The sequence below is a fragment of the Cheilinus undulatus genome, linkage group 4, assembly GCF_018320785.1.
Source record: "Cheilinus undulatus linkage group 4, ASM1832078v1, whole genome shotgun sequence".
NCBI classification, from domain to species: Eukaryota; Metazoa; Chordata; class Actinopteri; order Labriformes; family Labridae; genus Cheilinus; species Cheilinus undulatus.
This window is the reverse complement of record NC_054868.1, coordinates 41,528,433-41,550,377: the sequence shown is the minus strand read 5'-3', so window position 1 is coordinate 41,550,377 and position 21,945 is coordinate 41,528,433. Positions and strand designations below refer to the sequence as shown.

At 38.0% G+C, this 21,945-nt stretch overlaps 1 protein-coding gene across 1 annotated transcript; it reads left to right on the top strand.

Annotated features, from left to right (window-relative positions):
* The first annotated feature begins 492 nt into the window (after positions 1-492).
* tapt1b (transmembrane anterior posterior transformation 1b) lies at positions 493-20,967 on the top strand. Its single transcript, XM_041785404.1, has 14 exons — positions 493-695; positions 5,970-6,100; positions 6,204-6,322; positions 8,131-8,293; positions 8,399-8,534; positions 10,269-10,366; positions 10,458-10,527; positions 10,713-10,793; positions 11,524-11,633; positions 14,438-14,497; positions 15,487-15,555; positions 15,672-15,748; positions 16,180-16,352; positions 17,538-20,967. The coding sequence occupies exons 1-14, from the start codon at positions 518-520 to the stop codon at positions 17,789-17,791; spliced, it is 1,719 nt and encodes a 572-aa protein (XP_041641338.1). The 5' UTR covers positions 493-517; the 3' UTR covers positions 17,792-20,967.
* Positions 20,968-21,945: the final 978 nt, after the last annotated feature.

Sequence of the window (21,945 nt, the reverse complement as noted above, 5' to 3'; positions counted from 1 at the left end):
GCATGGATAAATGCATGGTACCTGCATGGTACCCTCAAAATACTAGTAATATTCTGTAAACATTCTGTAAGATAATAAAATACATCTATGAAGGTTTTGAAGTCACTAAGAACTAAAGTCTCTTGAAAATCTTTGTTTCGTTTGGTTTTATATTCCACAAACTTATTAATCATTGTTTTAAACAAATCACCTTTTAATTCATTTTTACTTTTATTGTATTGTATTGTAATTTTGTTGTTTGAGCACTAATGAGTTTATTTTTAGACTTCTCTTCTTATTCATAATGTCATACGCTTTTGTGTAAGTTATTATTCTTAAAGTTCTGTTGCTGATTGCTTCTGAAATATAGATATTTATAATGTATTAAATAAGACAAACCAGGTTGGAAACGAACTCATTGGACAACTTGATGACCTCTGCTGGTGATACCGTGGAGCTACAGGCTGTACGTGATGACGCCAGAGCATGTGACGCAGTTGTCAGTCTCCCAGGCAGCGGATGAGACCGTTTGGTGAAGATGGCGGACTCGCTGTCGTCAGGTCTGGGAGAGGAGAAAGAGAAGGAGAAGGAGGACAGGGAGAGGAACAGAAATGCTGCCAAATCAGAGAAGAACAAGGGGAAAGACGGCATCACGGAGACGTTAAACGCCAACGATAAAAATGGCGGCAGTATGGGCAAGAAACGCAACCTGTCAGGTGAGAGCTAGCAAAAGCAACAGACCCCAGTTTGACAATGCCAGCTAGCTGTTTAGGTGATTGTTTTGTGTTTACGTTACCCGCGGAATCGCGGTGTGTTATATTGTTAAATGTATATACTAATACAATTTACTATATCGTCTCTAGCGCTTGCAGTTCCCGTGTAGTCTCTGCAGCTTTGGGCGCTCCTAGTTCCCACTCTGTTACTAGCTTTAACACCTCAGCGACTATTTGTCAAAGACTGAGCTGAAGTTAAGCGCCGTTAGGTCGCTGCTTATGTAATATGCTACAAAATCATAACTGGAGCCAGGATTCACGACTGTCAGCGAGATATCGCTGTTGTTTCCAATGATACTCAAGTCTAACAGGCCAGTTTGCCTCTCTGGCAGTAGTAGTAAGGCGTGCTTGTTTTTGCACAGGCGCACATTCACTAGTCCTGCATGTGAGAGAGGGTACATACTGTTTTTGGACCAAACTATAGGGCACCTATGTGCACCAACTCTGTGAACTTTCTCTCCGGGAATTTATTTTTCTCCCTTTTCTTAGTTACAATTAAATTTTTAAAAAGTGGTTTAATTTTGCATTTATGAAAAGTGGAATAATAAAAAAAAACTTTTAGTGATCGTTTTTCATCGTTTACGTATCGGATTTGTTGTGAAGTAAGATGACAAAAATGTCAGTACAAAGATACCTATTAGACACCATGTGTTAAAAATGGGTATTAGTGGTGTTTGAGTGGAAAGAATCCTGTAAAAATGTAGGAAAATTTCTGATTGACTCATGATGATGGTTTAAAAATACTAAAACTAAGAACAGGAAAGAAACATAAGCTACATCTGTTTTCAAAGATGGGTGCTTTTGAGATGATTAAAACCTTTAAAAATTACAGGAAAACTCCTGATTAACTCCTGATGATAGTCTAAAACAGTGTTACTCAACCCTGCTCAACCAAAGAGCCAAATTGTTGGAAATTTCCTTTGAAAGAGCTTCAGTCTAAGTGGTGAACAGTGGCTAAAAGGGTTAAAGTGGCAATACAATTAAGTTTAAGGAGGCAAAAATGGCCAAAAAGGGGCAAAATGGGTATAAAATGGTTAAAACTGGGTGAAAAGTGGCAAAAAAGGTCAGAAAGTGGCAAAATGGGTGAGAAATGACAATAAAGTGAGTTATTGGTGGCAAAAATTGGCAAAAATCAGGAAAAACGTCACAAAAAATAGTGAAAAGTGACTAAAATGAGCCAAATATGCAGCAAAAAGTTAGGAAAAATTAGCAAAATGTGGCATTTGATGGCAAAAGGCAGCTTTAATGGGTGAAAAGTGGCAGGAAATGGCAAAAAGGGAAACAATGCAATTGAAAGGTAGGCAAAAAGCAGCAACAACCAAATACAAGTGGCAGAAATGGGTAAAAGTGGCAAAAAAATGATCAAAAGGGGCAAATAAAGGGAAAAAATGGTCAAAAAAATGCAAATGAGGGCAATGGAAATATAAAAAAAAAGGTTGACAATTAAGTTTGACAATTAAAGCATACTGTACAAGTGAGGGAAATAAACTGACTTTTGACTTGCAATGGATATTTTCTGAAGTCAAAGTTTCCTGTTTTAAAGGCTTTCTGAGGGAATAATTTTTCAAATTAAGACACAAAAGAGCCATGCGTTGAGTATCACTGGTCTAAAAATATCCCGAAACAACAACAGAAAACACATCTATTTCCAAATATAGGTATGCTTTAGAGGAATGAATCCTTCAAAAATTGCAGGAAAGTTCCTGATTGAGGAGTCCTACTGGTATATCAAATTCTGGTATCAGTGACAACCCTTGTATAGGAAGCAGATTTTGTATTAAACACTAAGTAAGTAAATAAGTAAAGTGTATTTGTATTGCCTCTTTCAAGAATATGTCCCAAATAGCCTCACAATAAAAGATTACAATGACAAAGCAGAGAGATAGCAGACAGTATAAAAGGTGGTTACATAAAAGCAGACAGAGACATTTTAAACTCAGACAAGTCCAAACAAATGGATCTTTAACTGCTTCATAAAGATACCCACAGAGTTCACTGCTCTCATTTCTGAAGGTGGGCACTTCCACAGTTTACACCTACAGCCTCAAAAAGGCAGTCTCTTGGTATGTAGGATATTCTCAGCATGATATTAGGATTAATTTATATTAGATTGAAAGCAAACTATCAGTATGGGCAAATCTGTCATTTCTGCAGATATTTGCAACTAACACATGAGCTGTAAATATCTGCCATGTGTACAAATAAGTTAGTGACCTACGCCAGCTGAAGTCTTTTCTTTGTTTATCCTCATTCCTTAAACTTTGAAGTGTATTTTGAGGCATAAAGGTTGTGGGGTTTTTTTTCATCCTTAAATTTTAAGGCATGTTTTAGAACCTAACTTTAATGTCGGAACTACATATTTAAATAACAGTTTCAATATCTGTATCAGCATAAAAGATATAAACATAAATCAAATATCATGCATCTCTAGCAGTCTCCTTTAGTTTTGGTCTAGTCTTGCTCTGGTCTTATATGAGCAACCACCAGCAGACCCTGATCAGAAGATCCAAGAGTCTTGCTGGTGTTGTACGGCTTCATAACTTCTTTGATAAAAGAAGGTCCTTTAGCATGCAAAACTCTAAAAACTATCACAAAAGTTTTATGGTGAATTCTGAACTTAATCAAGAGCCAGTTTGAAGTCATGAGGTTGGATTTGACGTGGGAACTTTTAGATGATTCAGACCAGCAGCATTTTGGACTGTTTGTTGTTTGTTCGAAGCAGGGCCTCAAAATGAAGTGTCCCTATTTTCAATAGAGCTTTTTTCCTGGTACATCAATCACAGAGGTCGATCTTCTGTGAATAAAGACAATATAAATGCTTAAATTGTTTGCAGATTTAACGAGTGGGTCGCTCTGCTATTGTCTTGTATAGTTGGAGTAAGCATAGTTGGAGAAATGCTGCTGCTTTTTACTCCTGCTTAAATGCATGTGTGTTTCTGCATGTGAGGAGAAGAAGAAAAACAAATGATCCATATATGTCCCGGCCTCATTCATAGATGCTCTACTAAGACAGGTGAATAGAGTTACAGTTATCAAACTTAACAACACAACACACAGTGTCTTTCTTTAAATGTGTCTGTTTTTTAAATCAGGGTCCTAGTAAGCACTTTATCCTCATTAATTTGACTATTTACAACTTTAAGTCTTTTTACTCAATGTAGCAGGGGCACACAAATCCTGATTGTTTTTCTATTTTCAGGCTAGCTTCAGGAATGGCTGGATGCTTCACTGTCCCTAATACAGCCTGACAGAGTCTTTCATGAGACCCCTCTTGCTTGGTGAACTTTCATCCCTTCAAACCCCAAGGCCCTATTTTATAATACATGCTAAAAAATGTAGAAACCAAGCCCAACCTGAGATATGCCTGAGAGCAGAAAGCTCCTCCAAAAACACATTATACTTTATAAAACATTATGTAACATTTTTAAAGCCTCAGAAGAAATCCCTAGTGTAATATGCTGGCTTTGATATGTAAAGCTGTCCCTTTCTTTGAAACCTTAATGCTTTACTGTAATGTAGCACTTGGACAATAGAGTGCCTCAACTTTGTGACAGCAGTTTAAGAGAATTTCTTAATTCTTCAACCTACTGATGCCCTTTGCACAAACCTAAGTCCATAAAGTAATGTTATACTCAGATAAGCCAAGAAGAACTGTACTGGCCTGCACAGAGCCATGACCTCAGAGCAATCCAACACCTTTGGGATTTCAGCTCTAACTGTAAGCCATTCTTTATCAGTCAGCATCGGTGACTGATCTCACTAATACTCCTTTCACTGAATGTGAGAAAATTCCTGCAGTCAGGTTCTGAAATTATTCTTTTCAAAACTCTCCCAGAAGTTTGGAGGATGTCTGTTACAATAAACAGCTGATTCATGTTACTGGAATGAGCTGCTAAAAAATAACATGCAGATGAAAAACGAATGAAATGTCTCAGTTAGCAGTTGGATGAGGACATGCTGCCAGAGTAGCACAATGTACCTTGGCATGGATTCTGCAAAGCACCCCTTATAGAGACCTGGCATTATGTCATAAAGTTTTTTCTATAATTATGGCACATTTTCTACACTGTAACAAAAAACATATTGCATATCCTTCTCTCAATTTGTTAGGGTACATACACAGCATGCCGGCTTTTCTGAAGCAAATTAAACGCATGCAACACACCTGTATCTTTGTGAAGTATGACTTAAATCTCTTATTACATAAGCACTGGCAGCAACATTTTTCTGCACTACATGCTAATAATCATTTAGCTGCTATAATATTGCGTCAAGTCTCTTTTGCTGCCTGTGGTTCCCAAACTTTTCTTCCAGGCCTCATTTGGCAGATTAAAGTAGGATGTGATTAAAGGATAAAGTGTGGCTCTCTCTTTAATATCTAGTGTTGTACAGCTGACAGTACTTTACATTTACCTGGAGGTGGTCTCACAAAATTTGCTTTCCTAGCAGTTCATAACGGCAGACATGGTTTTTCTTTGAACACCTGCCTCATCCCCACCCAGCACATCATCACTTCACTGGATCCAATCCCAGCAGTCATTAGACGAGAGAAGGGGTACCACTTGGACTGGTCGCCAGTCAATGACAGGACTGAAACAATGAGGCACACTCACTTTCACACCTACATGCAATTTACACACACCAGTGACTCCGACTCCATAGCAGTGTAAAAATTTGCATTTGTACGGATACACTTGCAAAGGTTCGTTCTTTGATATAAGAAATAAAAGTAACAATAGGAATTTGTTCCCAGCTTCTAAAACCTTAAAGCTAAAAACCCTCTAACATGAAAAGCAAGTAGGACTTTTTAAAAAGTAATAAATAAGAGATAAACATGAATAAATAGTACATAAAGTCTCATAATGTGATACATTGCTATTGCACCTTGTGTGCCAATGATGTGTGCAAAGTTAAGGTTGCTCACATGTTTAGTTCTGCAATCAAGCTGTCTTGTCTCAATGCAAAATTAAAATGCCTGCTCTATTATTTACCAGGGAGTCTCTTTGTTTGTAGAAATGCAGGTTAATCAAGTGATCAAAGCGCCAAAGCATTAGAGTGTGTCAGAGAAGAGAGCGTTATCATGCAGTAAGAAATGAGCCATATTGATGATCTAAATGGGTGTTATGCACTTGGATGAAAAGAGAGTGACAGTAAAAAGGCTGTCGGGTCTCTTTTTTATGTCTTAAAATCTTTATGTCTGTCTTTTTCTGTCTCTAGACCTGTCCCTGGTCCGATTTATAACCACTGAACTCACCAGAGGCTACTTCCTGGAACACAATGAGGCCAAATACACAGAGCGTAGAGAGAGGGTCTACACCTGTCTTCGCATCCCCAAGGAGCTCGAGAAGGTAAAAATAATAAACAACCCACAACTGTCTTTGTTACTGAATTTTTCACAAGTCACACAGAAATAATCTCTCTGTATTTGTCTTTCTCTTATTCCCTCTTTAGTTGATGACATTCGGCTTCTTCCTCTGTCTGGATGCTTTTCTCTATGTGTTCACCCTGCTACCTCTCAGGGTGATTCTGGCCCTTTTACGGCTTCTTACATTACCTTGTTGTGGTCTCAGGTAAAGCATATACTTGTTACTAGAGATGCAGGTTCAGGAAATTATATTCATTGATTGTTGGCCAAATGATAAGTCTTTAATTCTTGAATATATGTTTCAGTAATCATCTGATACAGTTCTAAAAAAAGGATTTTTTTAGTGGGTTAATTATTATTCTTTAAGTAGGGCAAAGTGTCTTGGAATTACCTCAGAGTTAAAGACACAAAAGGGTTCATCCATTACAGAGCTGTTGTTTTGTATAACATTACTGCACAGTATGTTGAGGGATGTTGTGATGTTGCTATTAATTTGCAATAATGATCATTACATTATCAATGATTTTTCTTTTTTATGATTTGATCTACAACACAAAAGAAAATAGTGAACAAGAAATTACTACCAAACGATGCTATGGCCGAAGTTGACATCTCGTAATTACCGATTTGAGTTTTTAACCAATAATTTGGAGATATTTAGTTACTCACTTGTACATACTCACATAAACGGTACGCTCACCAATCCCTTTGGCACACCTGTTTATTATTGTTAATATCTTATCAGCCAATCACATAGCACTAACCAGTGCTTGTTGGCCTGTAGCCATGGTGAAGAGGATCTGTTGAAGTTGAGACCAAACATTATAATGGGGAAGAAAGATGATTTCAAGATTTAACAACTTTGAAGGTGTCATGGTTGTCAGTCGTCTGGAAGGCTTTTGTGTTATTTACATCAAATTCTGTCCCTATTATTTGAATTTTGTAGCAGAAATCTTGACTCATCAGGCCAGGCAACTTTTTTCCAAACCTTTATTATCTAATATTAGTGAGCCTGTGTGAACTATAACCTCAGTTTCCTGTTCTTAGCCAATAGTGTGGCACCCACAGTGGTCTAGCCAGTGTGCTTCAAGGTTTGACATGTTGTGCCTTCACTTCTGCATACCTCGGTAGTAAAGAGTGGTTATACAAGTTATTGCTACCTTTTTATTCAGTTCAAACCAGTCTGACCACTCTGCACTGACCTCTGCCGCCAGCACAGTGTTTTTACCCAGAGAAGTGCCGCCTATTGGATGTTTTTCTTGTTGGACCATTCTCTGTAAAGCCTAGAGATGGTTATGTTTGAAACTCCCAGTAGATCAGCAGTTTGTGAAATACTCAGACCAGCCTGTCTGACACCAACAGCCAACTTCTACAGACTGTCTTGACCATGTCTACATGCCTCACTGCGTTGGTGGCTGCCATGCCATTGGCTGATTCCATATTAGCATCAACAAACAGTTGAACAGGCATACCTAGTAAAATGATCTGTGAGTGTATCTTAACGTTTATGTGTAATTGACTGATTGTTTAAGTTCTTAAAGACAGTGCAAACATATTAGTGGTAAAATTATGAGAAGATTAGTAAGTGGATGCATGATCTTGATTTTGATGATATAGTATGTTGATTTGGTAATTTATTGAGGAGAAATATAAGATAGTCTACTGGTCCCAGTTTCTAATTAGTGATGATTTTTTCCTTTTCCTTAGAGTCCTGCTGAAACTGTAAATTAAGCATAGTTTCTCCTTTAAATGGTTATTAATTTTTAATCTCTTTCAAAAAAATAAGGGGAATATAGTCACAGTTAAATAATGATCTTTTTCTACTCGTCATGTTTCCATATGACATTTGATTAGTTCAGCTTTGCTCTTAACCTCTAGAGGGCAGTACAGCTCTTTTTGACTCCCAGTCTAAACAGATTACTCTAACCTGTTTTCTGTTGCTCTTTATCTTCTTGTGTAGTTTTCCATTTAACATGGCCTTGTGTTTAAATAGTGTGTTTATGTGCTCTTCAGTGGTTCCCGCCTACTCCAGCCAGCCCAGGTGTGCGATGTGCTGAAAGGCTTCATTATGGTGCTGTGTTACTCTATGATGAGTTACGTGGATTACTCCATGATGTACCACCTGATCAGGGGACAGTCTGTCATCAAACTCTACATCATATACAACATGCTGGAGGTACACCAGTCATACACCATAATTTTCTTATTTTAGTGACTCTGATTGTTCTGTACATTTTAGCTGACCACTCATTTTCTCTCATGGTCTCGGTCTTGTCGTCAGGTGGCGGACCGCCTCTTCTCATCCTTTGGTCAAGACATCCTGGACGCTCTGTACTGGACGGCCACAGAACCAAAGGAGAAGAAGAGAGCGCACATAGGCGTGATTCCTCATTTCCTCATGGCTGTACTCTACGTCTGTATCCTCACTGAAATCGACTTAGCGTTACAACTGTGATTGTTGATTCTGTCATACAAGGTGTTAAAGGAACCGGAGGCCAGAAAATAAAAGAAAAACACCAAGAACTATGTGATTGGCAGCCTACAGAAAATATATCAGCAAAAATGTTAAAATTCCTCCAAAGTTTCAAATTTTCTTCATAGCGAGTGTAGAGTTTAGCTTTATATGTGATTTGAATAAAAAATTATGAGAAGAAACAGGAAGGAACAAAGATGGCCCATAGTGACAAACCCTTTTTTTATTTAACCTTTATTTAACTAGACAAAGACCCGTTGATATTGAGATCTCTTTTTCAAGACTGACCTGGCCAAGAGGTCAGCAGCACACAACATATTAAATAGCATATTCAAGAGACAGATTATAAACAATAAATTAAAACAAATGATAATTTTAGACAGAAAAGAATTTCCAAGTGAAAAGTGTTCTGACAGTTTCAAATTCATCCGAGTATTCAATGCAATGTTATTTACATACAATTGAAGAGGTGAGTAAAACATGAAGGACAAAGAAGTAGCCAGATAATCAATAAGAAAGGACCATCCTCAAGACAATTCCTGGCAGGTTATGTTCTTGGCGTTGATGAAAAAGTAGCAAAAATGTCTTGAATCCTGTTATAATTAGTAGGTGTAACTGTTATTCTTCATGCAAAATGACTAGATGTTTCAGCTTTTTAAATGTTAGTTTCTACAGATTTTTTTGTCATGACATTTGGTATTTGGAGTCTTTGTTGGACATGTTAACCATATTCAACAATTCTTGAGCTTTGTGAAGCTTTGAGGAGCATTCTTTTCTGATTTTTGCAAATTATGATCTTTACATTAATGAAGTGTGAAACCGCTTCAGCCTTACAGATTTTGATTTTAAGTGAATATTACTTGCATTTTATAGAGCATACAGCAGAATCAGCATACAGCATGTTATTCTATATGGAAGTCCTTAGCAGACCGAAATACATAGATTTTGTCTTATTCCAGAAAAAAAGAAACATGATAATGAGTTAATTAACTGGCATCGTGGGGAAATAAAGAGGAAATTAACTAGTTACCACAAGAAAACCAGCTTTGTTTGCTCAAGATAATGAAAAAAATCAGCCAAGATTTTAAGAAAACGTCAAAGATTTATTTATCATGAAGGGAAAATGGACTAAATTAAAATTCTTTTGGGTGCATGTCCTCTTAAAGCTCTAATAATTTTCCACTACAGTCAGTGGTGTAGTACAGGGCATAGGGCATATTCACTTATAATCAGTCTCCATAGATTATACCCACTTATACACCCTTCCTTTTAGGATACTAAAAGCAACAAAAATGTAATCTGAGTGCACTAGTTCACTGCTCTGTTTACCCCCAACACTGCTGTAAATTATGGCATAACTCATTCATATTATAATCATGTAGCTGACTCAGTCTGTTGAGGTTGGCCAGTGTTGATCTGCTCTTCTTTGACTGGTAAATTCATGACGATCCTTACTCCCTGAAGCAGCAGAAGTTTAGTGGCACTGTGCAAATACTTAAGACATGTTTTTAGGTGAACTAAACATGCAAGATAGTTTTACATGTCTTTGTTTATTACACAAGGTTTTTATCCTGTGCTAGATAAACCTTTTAAAAAATATAGGGGATGGATTCAGAGTATACCCACTTGTTCAGGCTCCACTTCTGGGTAATATTATCCTCAGCGTGTTTGTATCCAGTCCTCCATGCCATCCTGATCATGGTTCAAGCCACCACTCTTAATGTAGCCTTCAACTCTCACAACAAGTCCCTGCTCACCATCATGATGTCCAACAATGTGAGTATAATGAACACAGACACATTAATCCATTTTAAAACAGCGTGCAGCATTGATTCAGATGTGATATTTTGGTTTTGTTTGTCTGCAGTTTGTGGAGATTAAAGGCAGTGTTTTCAAGAAGTTTGAAAAGAACAATCTCTTCCAGATGTCAAACAGCGGTAAGTGATGAATGGTAGAGCCAGAGACTTAGATATGTGGACTGAAATCAGCACAGTCTGTGAGCAGTTTGTAATTCAGCCTTTGAACTTGGTGATTTTGTGGAAGGTAAAATTTATGGAAATTAGCTCAGCGGCAGTGAGTACAAAGTAGGTTAATCCAGGATTGATTTGTTTGTTTCCCACAGACATTAAAGAGAGGTTCACCAACTACATCCTCCTGCTCATTGTCTGTCTGAGAAACATGGAGCAGTTCTCCTGGAACCCAGGTAACTAATACAAGACTGTACACAGAACATAAACGATACTGAAAATATACACAACTGGTTTTACATCACAATACTGTTAATCCTATGACTTACAGTGCTTAACAAATTTATTAGACCCCCCTAACCCTAACCAAAGTAAGGTTTATACCACAGCTGCCCTAAATTAACAGCATTGGTAATTACCAAAATCATTTTTTATGTTTCTGCAATGGTTAATACACCAATATGTAGAAGCTCTTTAACCCAAATGAATTTTAATGCTAAAATATAATTATTATTGTTATCTATGAATTTTCAAATTTACTGATTTACAAAAAAACAGAAAAAAATATTAAAGCACATTATTATTTCTTGATTAATATGTCAAATTATAGTTATCTACTTGCATTCCTGAACAGAAAAATGAGTTTTAGTGGTTGAATGTTATGCTTGATTAATTTCTGACTTCTCAGAGAAGCCCAGTGAGCCAGCTCAAATTTGGGTGAATTCAGTTTGAAATCCCTCATTCCTGTTCAAAATGGTAAAACGTGGAGAGCTCACTGAAAATGAAAGAGTCCGCATTAAAGCACTTCATGATGCTGGATGGTCTATGAGACAAATATGACAGGTGGTCTAATAAGTTTGTTAAGCACTGTAATTGTGGAGTCTCTCAGTAAGCTGCAGCCCACTTTTAGAGCTTATATTATGCAGACTAATGTCACTGATTTGTTTCTGATTTGTCCTTTTGTAGACCACTTGTGGGTGCTGTTTCCTGATGTACTCATGGTCATAGCATCAGAGGTTGCAGTGGACGTCGTAAAGCATGCCTTTATCACCAAATTCAATGACATCAGTGCTGATGTAAGTCCTTATGATTTACAATGTGTGAATTAGGATATAAGGCAGTGTGTGTACTTAAAAATGTAACAAGAAGGGAGACATTTTGTTTTGATTTAAAAATCTATTGTCAGTAGATTTGCCCCAGACAGTTGTTAATGACCCTTTTAGAGTTTTGTGCATTGTACTCCCCAAGATGATGAAGCATTTGGGGCATAAAATGGTTTGCACACATTATTTCTCAAATGTGGAGGGATATATCCATAAAAACAAAGAACAGAAGAACAGCCATTTCACTCCTAAATCCTCTGAGGCCTCATTGTGGTATAAAGACTAAAGTTGGTCTTTCCAGCCAGCACCTATGCTTGTGAGAAAAAGGAGCTACTAGAGTAATGGAGACCTGGAGAGTTAAATATTGTGACTTAGAATTACACACACTCTGTTCGCAGCCTGCTTCTGTGAGTTATCGAAAGTTTCGGGCAGAGTTTAGTTGCACTGTAAGCTGTAATAGACAATGGCTGCTGGTTGACTGATTAGCTTTGATGTAGTTACAGTGGCAGTTATACCTGAACTGGGCCACATTTTCCACCAGCAAGCTCCACTAGCTTATAAACCACAACAGCGCCAGCCTGCAGAGGTCATGTATTATTATTATTACTGAAGCTGCTCATGACTGCTATCTTATTTTGTCTTGTTGCTCTGATTTTCCCGCAATGAATGTGACAGAATGTTTGTCCAATCATATTCTGAGAATGTTTTTAAAAGTCCTGCTTTTCTTAAATGCTTAAACAAACACAAAGTGGCATATGATTGTTAAGTAGAAGGAAAATTACACATGGCTTTCAAATTTTTTTTTACAAATGAAAATCTGGAAAGTGTGGTGTGCAAAAATATTCAGCCCCCTGGAGTCTGATACCCATGAATAAAATCCAGTGCAACAAATTGTCTTAACAAGTCACTTAATTAGTAAATGGAGTCCACCTGTGTGTAATCTAACCTCAGTATAAATACAGCTGTTCTGTGAAGACCTCAGATGTATGTTAGAGAACATCAATGAACAAACAGCACCAGACCAAGGAACACACTAGACAGGTCAGGGATGAAGTTGTGGGGAAGTTTAAAGCAGGGTTAGGTTATGAAAAAATATTCCAAGCTTTGAACATCTCTCGGAGAACTGTTCAATCCATCATCTGAAAATGGAAAGAGCATGGCACAACTACAAACCTGCTGAGAAATGGCCGCCCACCTAAACTTACAGGCCGGGCAAGGAGAGCATTTATCAGAGAAGCAACAAAGAGGCCCATGGTAACTCTGGAGGAGCTACAGAGATCCACAGCTCAGGTGGGAGAACCTGTCCACAGGACAGCTATTGTTTGTGCATTTCACAAATCTGGCCTTTATGGAAGAGTAGCCAGAAGAAAGCCATTGATGGCAAGATGGATGGAGCCAAATACAGGGCAATCTTGGAGAAAAACCTGTTAAAACTGGCAAAAGTCATCAGACTGGGGCAGCGGTTCACTTTCCAGCAGGACAGTGACCCTAAACATACAGCCAGAGCTACAATGGAATGGTTTATATTGAGGCATGTTCATGTTAGAATGGCCCAGTCAAAGTCCAGACCTAAATCACACTGAGAATCTGTGGCGAGACTTGAAAATTGCTGTTCACAGATGCTCTCCATCAAATCTGACTGAGCTTGAGCTATTTTGCAAAGAGGAATGGGCAAATTTTCAGTCTCTAGATGTGCAAAGTTGGTAGAGACGTACCCCAAAAGACTTGAAGCTTTAATTGCAGCAAAAGGTGGCTCTACAAAGTATTGACTCTAGGGGGCTGGATACTTTTGCACCCCACACTTTTCAGATTTTTATTTTCAAAAATTTGGAAAGCCATGTCTAATTTTCCTTTTACTTACATTTATGTGCCACTTTATGTTGATCTATCACATGAAATCCTAATAAAATATATTTACATTTGTGGTTGTAACATGAAGAAATGTGGAAAAGTTCAAGGGGAATGAATACTTTTGCAAGCCACTGTATGAAACAGTTTCTCTGGTGTGTCTGGTCATTTATGTGTATCATGTCTCAGATTTGACCGTCTTTAATCTGTAATTATTGCCCCAAACAATGTCAGTGAATGGTTTGGATGTTTCATTAATACTGAGAAAATGTAGTCAGAGGATCAGGATAGAATTAAAACAGGGATTATGAATATCTTTTAGAAAAATTGTGGCTCTACCTCTCCTGCCTCTCTCACACAGCCACACTCTGATGTGTAATAGTGCAGAGGAAAACTGTCAATCAGTGGACCCATTTTCTCTCATTTCATCATGCTTTTGTTGCCTACCGGATTTCTCCCCTTCTTTTCTCTTCCTCCATGATTCCCCCTGGCAGGTTCTAGCTTGGGTTATGTAACACACACCATCCTCCTCACAGGAAGGGATTAACCCCTTATCTCCAAACTGTCGCACTTAATCACACAAACCTCACTGACAGGTAGTGAAGGTTCAAGCATTTGTGTACCTGCACTCACCTACATTTAATCCATACATGTTTTCACTTGTCTTTTTAAACAGGATTTATGAAAGTTTACATACAGCCCCTTTTTCCATCAGTACTGTGCCTTTACTTTACACCAGTACAAAACAATAATAAAAAACCCAGCAGCATTTATGAGGCTCCTTCAGGAAAATAAGTTAGCAGCAGTTCCTGTTATAATCCAGATTGTTTTCTGCTTATTCCAGTTGTGACAGTAAGATGATAATGGCTGATTTAGTTCATAAAAATTATTTGTTTGATTAATTTTGTGTCACTCTGTGTGATTTTCAGGTATATGGGGAATACAGGGCCAGCCTGGCATTTGACCTTGTCAGCAGTCGACAGAAAAATGTGAGTGAAATCATCTCGGATACTTGTGACGAAGAAGTTGCCAATGTTCATCACACTGGGGCAGAGAATTCAGAGTAGAGTCACTTGTTTTGCAGACAATGACACAGTCAAATAATGTTTTCATTCTCATCTCATATATTGGATTTAGTCGTCATAAGTTTGTGATACAGACCTGCTAATAGATTAAGACAAAGTAGGGAGACAACACAAGCTGCTTTTGCAAAAAAAAATGTATATGCATGTGAAGCACAAGTAAACTTAAAGAAGCCAGGGAATTGGAGTTGGGCCACAAAATAAGAGGTGGGAACAATAAAGGTTTGATATTAATTACAGATGATCAGTTAATTCTGTTCAAAGTTGGCATTAAAACCTGTTGAAAGTCATATGGTCCACCCCTGGGTTGACATTGTATTTATCCTCATTGCCACTATTATTTACATCCTTGCTTTGTATAAGGAGCATACCATAAATTGTTTGAAAGTTATGATTTTTGTAATTCTGACCATTTAAAGATCCAGCCAAAGCAGAAGGCACAATTAATGCATCCTTCAGACCACAAAAAACAATTTGAAGTAATTAAACTTAACCATTTGAAGCTCTTGTTTACCTCCCTGGTCATAGAAGTTCAACAAAACGGTCTTGCTGCATCAAAAAGGGCCCCCCAAAATCCAAATCCAGTAAAGATTTGATTCAAGGACGTGATTCCTCCATCCATTTCCTTCTATTTATCTGGGACTGGGTCACGGTGGCAGCAGAGTAAGCAGGTCAACCCAGACATACCCAGCGATATTTTCCAGCTCTTCTTGGAGGATTCAGAAGGTGCAGTCTGTGGTGCATTCTGTCCTCAAGCAGGACTCGTCCCTTAATGTATGTTGTGGCATGTCACATTTTTAAATAAAGGTTTAAAGGTTAAAGTTTCTTGTTTTTATGTCATGTTTTATTAAGTACAGTTCTGCATGTAGTAATTCATGTCTTCTGTGTGTCTCCAGGCGTACACAGACTACAGCGACTCTGTATCCAGAAGAATGGGCTTCATCCCACTTCCTCTAGCTCTGCTGGTCTGTAACTTTTTTTGAATGAGGATGTCCTTTTCTGTTTTTGTTGTTAATATAATGATTATAATCACTGTATAAACTCTAGATTTAATCATGATGTGCTTTTGTCCTTTTTTCAGTTGATCCGAGTAGTGACCAGCTCAGTGAAGATTCAGGGTTCACTCTCCTTTATGTGTGTGCTGCTGTTTTATCTTGGGTAAATGAAACATTTTTAAAAGCACCTTTGCAGGGGCATGCATATTGGATTTTTGCTCATACTAACTAGGCCATTTAAGCTGATGCCAATGAATAAATGGAGTCTAGACCTAAAAACTACAGTGCCTAAAAATGCACTTTGATGTTTAAGGATGAACGAAACACAGTCTGCAGTCTTTAAAATACTCCTCAATTTAAAAAATGAGGATGAACAAAGAAAAATATATCAGCAGACTTAGGTTTGTTGGTCCTGCCTAGAACTCCACAAACATTTTCATACTGATAATTAACTTTTTAAGCTTATAACTGTATAGAAATGCCAATGATGTGGTGCATCACTGGTGAACTGTTCTGTCAGTCAGTTGGTATCTTCTTGTTTTTCATGTAGTTTTAAATGTTTGTTTTTTATGTTTTGTGTTTTTTTGTGAGCAGGATGATCACTTTGAAGGTGCTCAACAGCATTGTTCTTCTTGGGAGATCATGTATGTTTGTGAAAGAGGCTAACATGGAAGAGAAGCTCTTCGACCCTCCACCCTCTGCTGTCTCCAGCCGTGTGAACTCAAGAGCTCACCGCACCAAACACGTTCACATTGTACCACAGCAAGGTAAAGCTCATTTTATGTACCTGTATGTTCCTATAATATTTAGTTAAAGTGTTAGGTATGCTGTGCCTCCTTAACTGCTGATGCTCACTCTGATGTAATTATTTGATGACTTATCTGTACTCACCAAACTGTTTAAAAGTTAAGCATCCACATGTCTGTACTGCAGTTACCAGGTTGTGATAGGATAATGCTGTTTGATAAATTATACTATTAATGCCTATAAATGAAACATCATTAGCTCTTGGTTAAACAGGGGAAGTCTTAAGCACAGCAGGGTTCAGGTAGAAAATGTCCAAAGTGAGAACACCACTGATGGCAGGGCAGCATGTATACAAAAACACTAATTAGTGAGAATGTTAAGATTAGGAAAAATGCATTTGTGTCTGTTTTGGTACTCCCTGTAAACAAAAGGTGTCCCTCATGTCTTTTATTTTAAAAATTCTTTAATGTCAAAGTGAGAACAGGTTTCTACAAAGTAATGAACAAAACAAAGAAAAAAAAGATAGATTCCCCTTTGGCTACAATCACAGCATTTCTGTTTAGTTTTCCCTGTATTACTCAGCTCATGGGAAATAAACCTTATCCCAAACCATAGTTCTCTTGCAGACTGAATAAGACTTTCCTATGTTTGCACAGTCAGTCAGTTTGTGAAGATGGCCTGATCTAGGCAGATTTACGCATGTGCCATATTCCTTCCATTTCTTGGTGATGGATTTAACTAAACCCTGAGGATGCTTAGTGTCTATCCATCTCCTGACTTATACTTTTCAATAACCTTTTCTCTGAGCTGCTTGGAGTGTTCTTTTGCCTTCATGGTGTAATGGTAGTCAGGAAAACTGATGAACCAGTGACTGGACCTTCCAGACACAGGTGCCTTTATTCTAATCACTTGAAACACATTCACTGCACTAGGGAATTTTTATGTAGTCACTTTATTTTACCTTACATTTTTTTGTTTAACTGACATTACTTTGTAGAAATATGTTTTCAGTTTGACATTGAACAAGTTTTTTTGTAATTTTTTTGTCTTAAAAGCCAAATCAGGTTGACCATGATTAATTTATAAAATCAATAAAAGGGTAAAATATCCAAGGGGATGAATACTTTTCATAGGTACTGTACTGTAAGTTTCTCTTCTGCTTTTAATACACTCTATCTCTCTCCCTCCCTCCATCTCTCAAATAGACCCCACAGTTGATAAAGGAGGAATATCACTGGCATCACACATTTCTCAGCCTGCCAACATGGGAGATAGCACCGCCCCCACGATCCCCAAAAGTGACTCAGACACATTCCTGACAACGCCAGACGAGGAGGACGATGACAAAATCATCAACGTTAACACAGGACTGGAAGGGGGCGGACTTGAACACAGAACACCCAAGAAAGACTTATTGGAAATAGACCGCTTCACCATCTGTGGCAACCGGATAGACTGAAAGCCATATAAACAGTCAGTGTCCTGGCTCAACAGCAAGGTTCAGGGTTCAGACAAGAGTCACGGAGCATGCTCAGACCAGACACATTTTGTGTGCCTGACCCCTGGAGTATTTATTTATTTATTACAGACAAAACCAGCCAAGGCATTAAGCTGTTACTACAGGCCTCAGAAGCCGCTTCAGATGTTTCCATCTGTTCAAGTCTGCATCCCCGGAGCCAGTTAAACGCTTTGAGGATGGGTTTTGGGTGTCACAGCAACCTTCAGACAGGTTTGCTGATGATGAAGATGGGAAAAACTGGAGTGCACTGCTGGAAGAGAGCATCAGGATCAAGACTCTTAGTGGCTGTGTGATCAAAGGAACATGACAGCTGGACTGTGAGAGTGTGTCCAAAAGCACAAACCTGTCTAAAGCGCAGGGTTGTTTTTAGAAAGAACAGACCTTGACAACTTTTGTACTTTTTTATTTTGAAGTTGTGAAAAATTCTTATATTTTAAATGGTGTTTTTAAGAAATTTTGGGAATCTTTTTTTTCCAAGACCAAGTCAACTACAGTTTTAAGACTAATGATCCCATCAAATTATATAAAAGTCTTAATCTCTCTGCAGACATAAACCCAAACAAATGAGAAAAGCTCCATTCAAATTAAGTTAATGTGAAGAGCCCAGATGTTAAAAGCTTTTACATATGGCAGCAGTGGCACTAAGAGCAGCAGCTGGGGTGTAAGTCATCAGATTACATACTCATGGCGAGGACGCATCATTGACTTTACCTTTTTCCACTCAAGTAACAGGAGAGTTTTGAATATTGTGCTGTTTGTGTTGATATTGTTGCTTTGAAGCACTGAGAAAAGATGGTGCTTTTTTTTTTTTTTTTTTAAAGGCACCGTTATTTATTTGGAATTAGACTCAAAGCAAAAATCAAGGACGATTTTTCTTTTGTATTTTCCGTTGTTTTTTCTAATCAATATGCTTCATATGTACTGTCATTATACAAGCATGTAGCCTTCAGGTAATCATGGTGTGACACCACTGTGTTCTTGGTCTCATTTTCAGTTCAGAGTTTGTGACACTGGCATCTTTTTAACATGGTGAACATTGTTTTGGGCAGTGATAAGATGATGACTACATGTATTCAGTTGTGTTTTCATCAAAAGGCATAAAACAGCTGCTGGAAGAATCACATCATAACAGAAGGATCATAACAACACTGTGATCTCATGAGAGCAGTAAACCCAGCTGTTTTCACATCCCTTTAAAGTTGGAAAATCAGGTTTGATCCCTGAATGTTTCTGATATTATTTGGTACAGTTGGCAGTTACAGTGTGGCAGACCGCTTTAAGATGCTGTGAAACTGTTTGTGGATCCTATAACCTTGGTCTGAGGTGCCAGGAGTTGTACATCCTGTACAAAAGCGAGGTTCAACAGAGGCTGCATCTTACAATATTTTCAGTATCCAATAATAAAAAAAATGTTTACATGGTAATTGTCCACCCAGAGCCCACCATGCTATTTTTACACCTTTACACCCTTTATTTACTGTCAATTTTTTAACATGTAAGAAGCTAGCACCAGCTTAAATTAGGCAAGCATGATATTGGATTTTTACTAATATCTGATACACCGATATTTACAAATAAATTTCAACCATTACAGATATTGATCCAGATCAGCTCTGCTTGAGTCAGCCTCTCTGCAGAAGAGACACTCTGGGTTCTTTACAAAAAAAAAGGTGTAAATAAAATGAGTTTAGAAATATAAGATACTGGCGAAACTCTAATATCATACCTCCCTAATGCCAATTTGCCCAAAGGAAAGATTCAACTATTATTAAAACATGTGGCAATTATTTTTCATTCAATCTTTTAAAAGACCCACCATTGCAGCTGTCGTTTAACTTTGCACCAAGTTTTTACATTTCATGCTAGCACCAGGATTTATTCCATATACCAGAAATGATCCAAATCATGTGGTCTTGAAAAACACAAAATATTTCAACATTTAAAAGTAATTACTTTTCCGAAGTTACAGGATAACCAGATACACTTTCAACAACCTTCCTGAACTGGTTTCCTAAGTTGCCGCTCTTTTTTCATATCCAATAATGTTAGTAATACATAAAGATAATTTGTACTTTGTGAACAAATATGTAGGATTTATCACTAGATGTAAAAATGTGTCTATATTACTGATTATTCTAAGTTTTTATACAAATATATGTTTATATTTTTCTTGTTGAATGCTTAAGAAGTAAGATTTATTTCAGGCTTCCTGGGAAACTGAGTTTCAACTTGGAATATCAGTGAAATTGCAGTCTTAAGTGACAGCTGCATGGGGTCAAGCCCCTCACATCGCTTCTTCTCACTCTCTCAACTTCTGCAAGGAAATTATTACCCAGAAAGTGCAGGAAAAGATGCATTGAATATAATTTAATTCATGATACCTGGAAAGGACAGTAAATTAAATAAATGCAACTCTGTGATGGAAGGATTTGAGCGAGTGGATTCATCATGGCAGCGTGTGGGTGCACATGTGTATCAGTGAGTGCTATACTTTGCACTGCATGAATGAATCTCACTACTAAAAGACAAACTTCATGTATGAATCTGACATTCCCTTATTTTTATTTTCATGTGCAGCCCATCTATGTAATACATCTCCTACATGGCAGAGGGAGAATAAAACAAGGTATTTGTTTTCTAACCCTTTCTGGTGTGTGGTATCTGTCTCTCACTGCTTGTATGGTGTGTGTTTGTGAGCACAGAGGCGGGTGTTTCACTGAAAGAAGTCACTGCGGTCTCTGTTCACATGGGCAAACACTGCGGACCACTGTTCCCCTTGAATGGGCATTTGGAGGGGTGTCTGTCATCACACACACAGGGGGACTTTTTCAGGGCCCAACACTGAAAAATTATCTGCTTTTGGACACTTGTGTTTTGTAATCATGGGACGTATTTCACATTTGCATTAAACCAGCTGTAGTGTCATGTGTCGTGTAAAGTGACTGCAAACCATGTGAGAGCAGATGAAAGAGAGCGCTGACATGTGAAAGACTTCAAAGCTATTTTCAAACACTTGCACAACTTAACCGGGCTGGAGCTGAACTTTGGGTTTTCCCTCTTTTGAACTCGAACCCTCTGTGCTTGCCAACATTTCACCGTAGCCCTGAACACCTATCAGATCGACCACAGGGCTGAAGGTCAGCTGCTCAGTGATCACAAATAAAAGTCATGTATTGACTGTTTTTTAAAGCTACTGTTAAGAACTTTTGGTTTGGGTTTTATCTGTATGTGTTACTTTTTCTCTCTTCATTTTCAAAACAACTGAAAAACTCCTCAGAGTAGTTGATAACAAAAGGGGGATTCAAAATAATTAAGACAACACTGTTAGCTACATGTGCTTACATGAGGCCAAGCAATGACAGCCTATTTTTATAGCTTATTTCACTGGGACAATTCATTGTGCTTTACAGAGACGGACTATTGAAATGCATGGATTACAACAACAAAGGGCAGAAGTGGAAAAATTTTAAATCAATTAAATATTACCTAACCCAATTCTAAAAAGTTGGAGCTTTGGATAGAATGCAAGTGAAAAACAGAATACACCAAATACAAATACACTATACAAATCCCTTTCAACCTACAGTACTGTGCAGAACTTTAAGGTATGTTTGGGCCAAAAAAATTGAAGCTGAAATAAGGCATAGGTGTTGCGAGTAAGCTGTCCGAGGGCACTATCAGACGGGAAGGGGGATTCAACCCTGGTCAAACTCTGGACGTCTTTGCATGCTACCAGGGTCATGGGAAAATATCAGTTAAAAGAAATAACAGGCAAGTAAGATCCCCTGGTAATGCTGTGGATATCCCAAGGGCCCGAAAACCCTCCAGGTGTCTTACCAGGTGTGGAAAGGCCAAGACAAAAAGATGTTGTCGAGCTTGACCTTGACTTTGCCCCTCCCCTGCTGCCCCCGCTGTGGCTTGTCAGGCCCTGTGATGAGTCCTTAGCGCCTGACATGCCTAAAACTTAAGCACATGACTGCATGTTTTATTGATATAGCACAAAGACTAGGTAATTAATGTTAGTAACGTGCATTTTGACTTAACCTATTTTTGAATGTACACATTCTGAATTTGATGCCTGAGTGGGGACAGGA

Coding starts and splice junctions, on each gene's coding strand:
- tapt1b (XM_041785404.1), top strand. CDS start 518: ATGGCGGACTCGCTGTCGTCAGGTCTGGGAGAGGAGAAAGAGAAGGAG. Junction 10,367..10,457: donor CCATCATGATGTCCAACAAT/GTGAGTATAATG, acceptor GTTTGTCTGCAG/TTTGTGGAGATTAAAGGCAG. Junction 10,794..11,523: donor GCAGTTCTCCTGGAACCCAG/GTAACTAATACA, acceptor GTCCTTTTGTAG/ACCACTTGTGGGTGCTGTTT.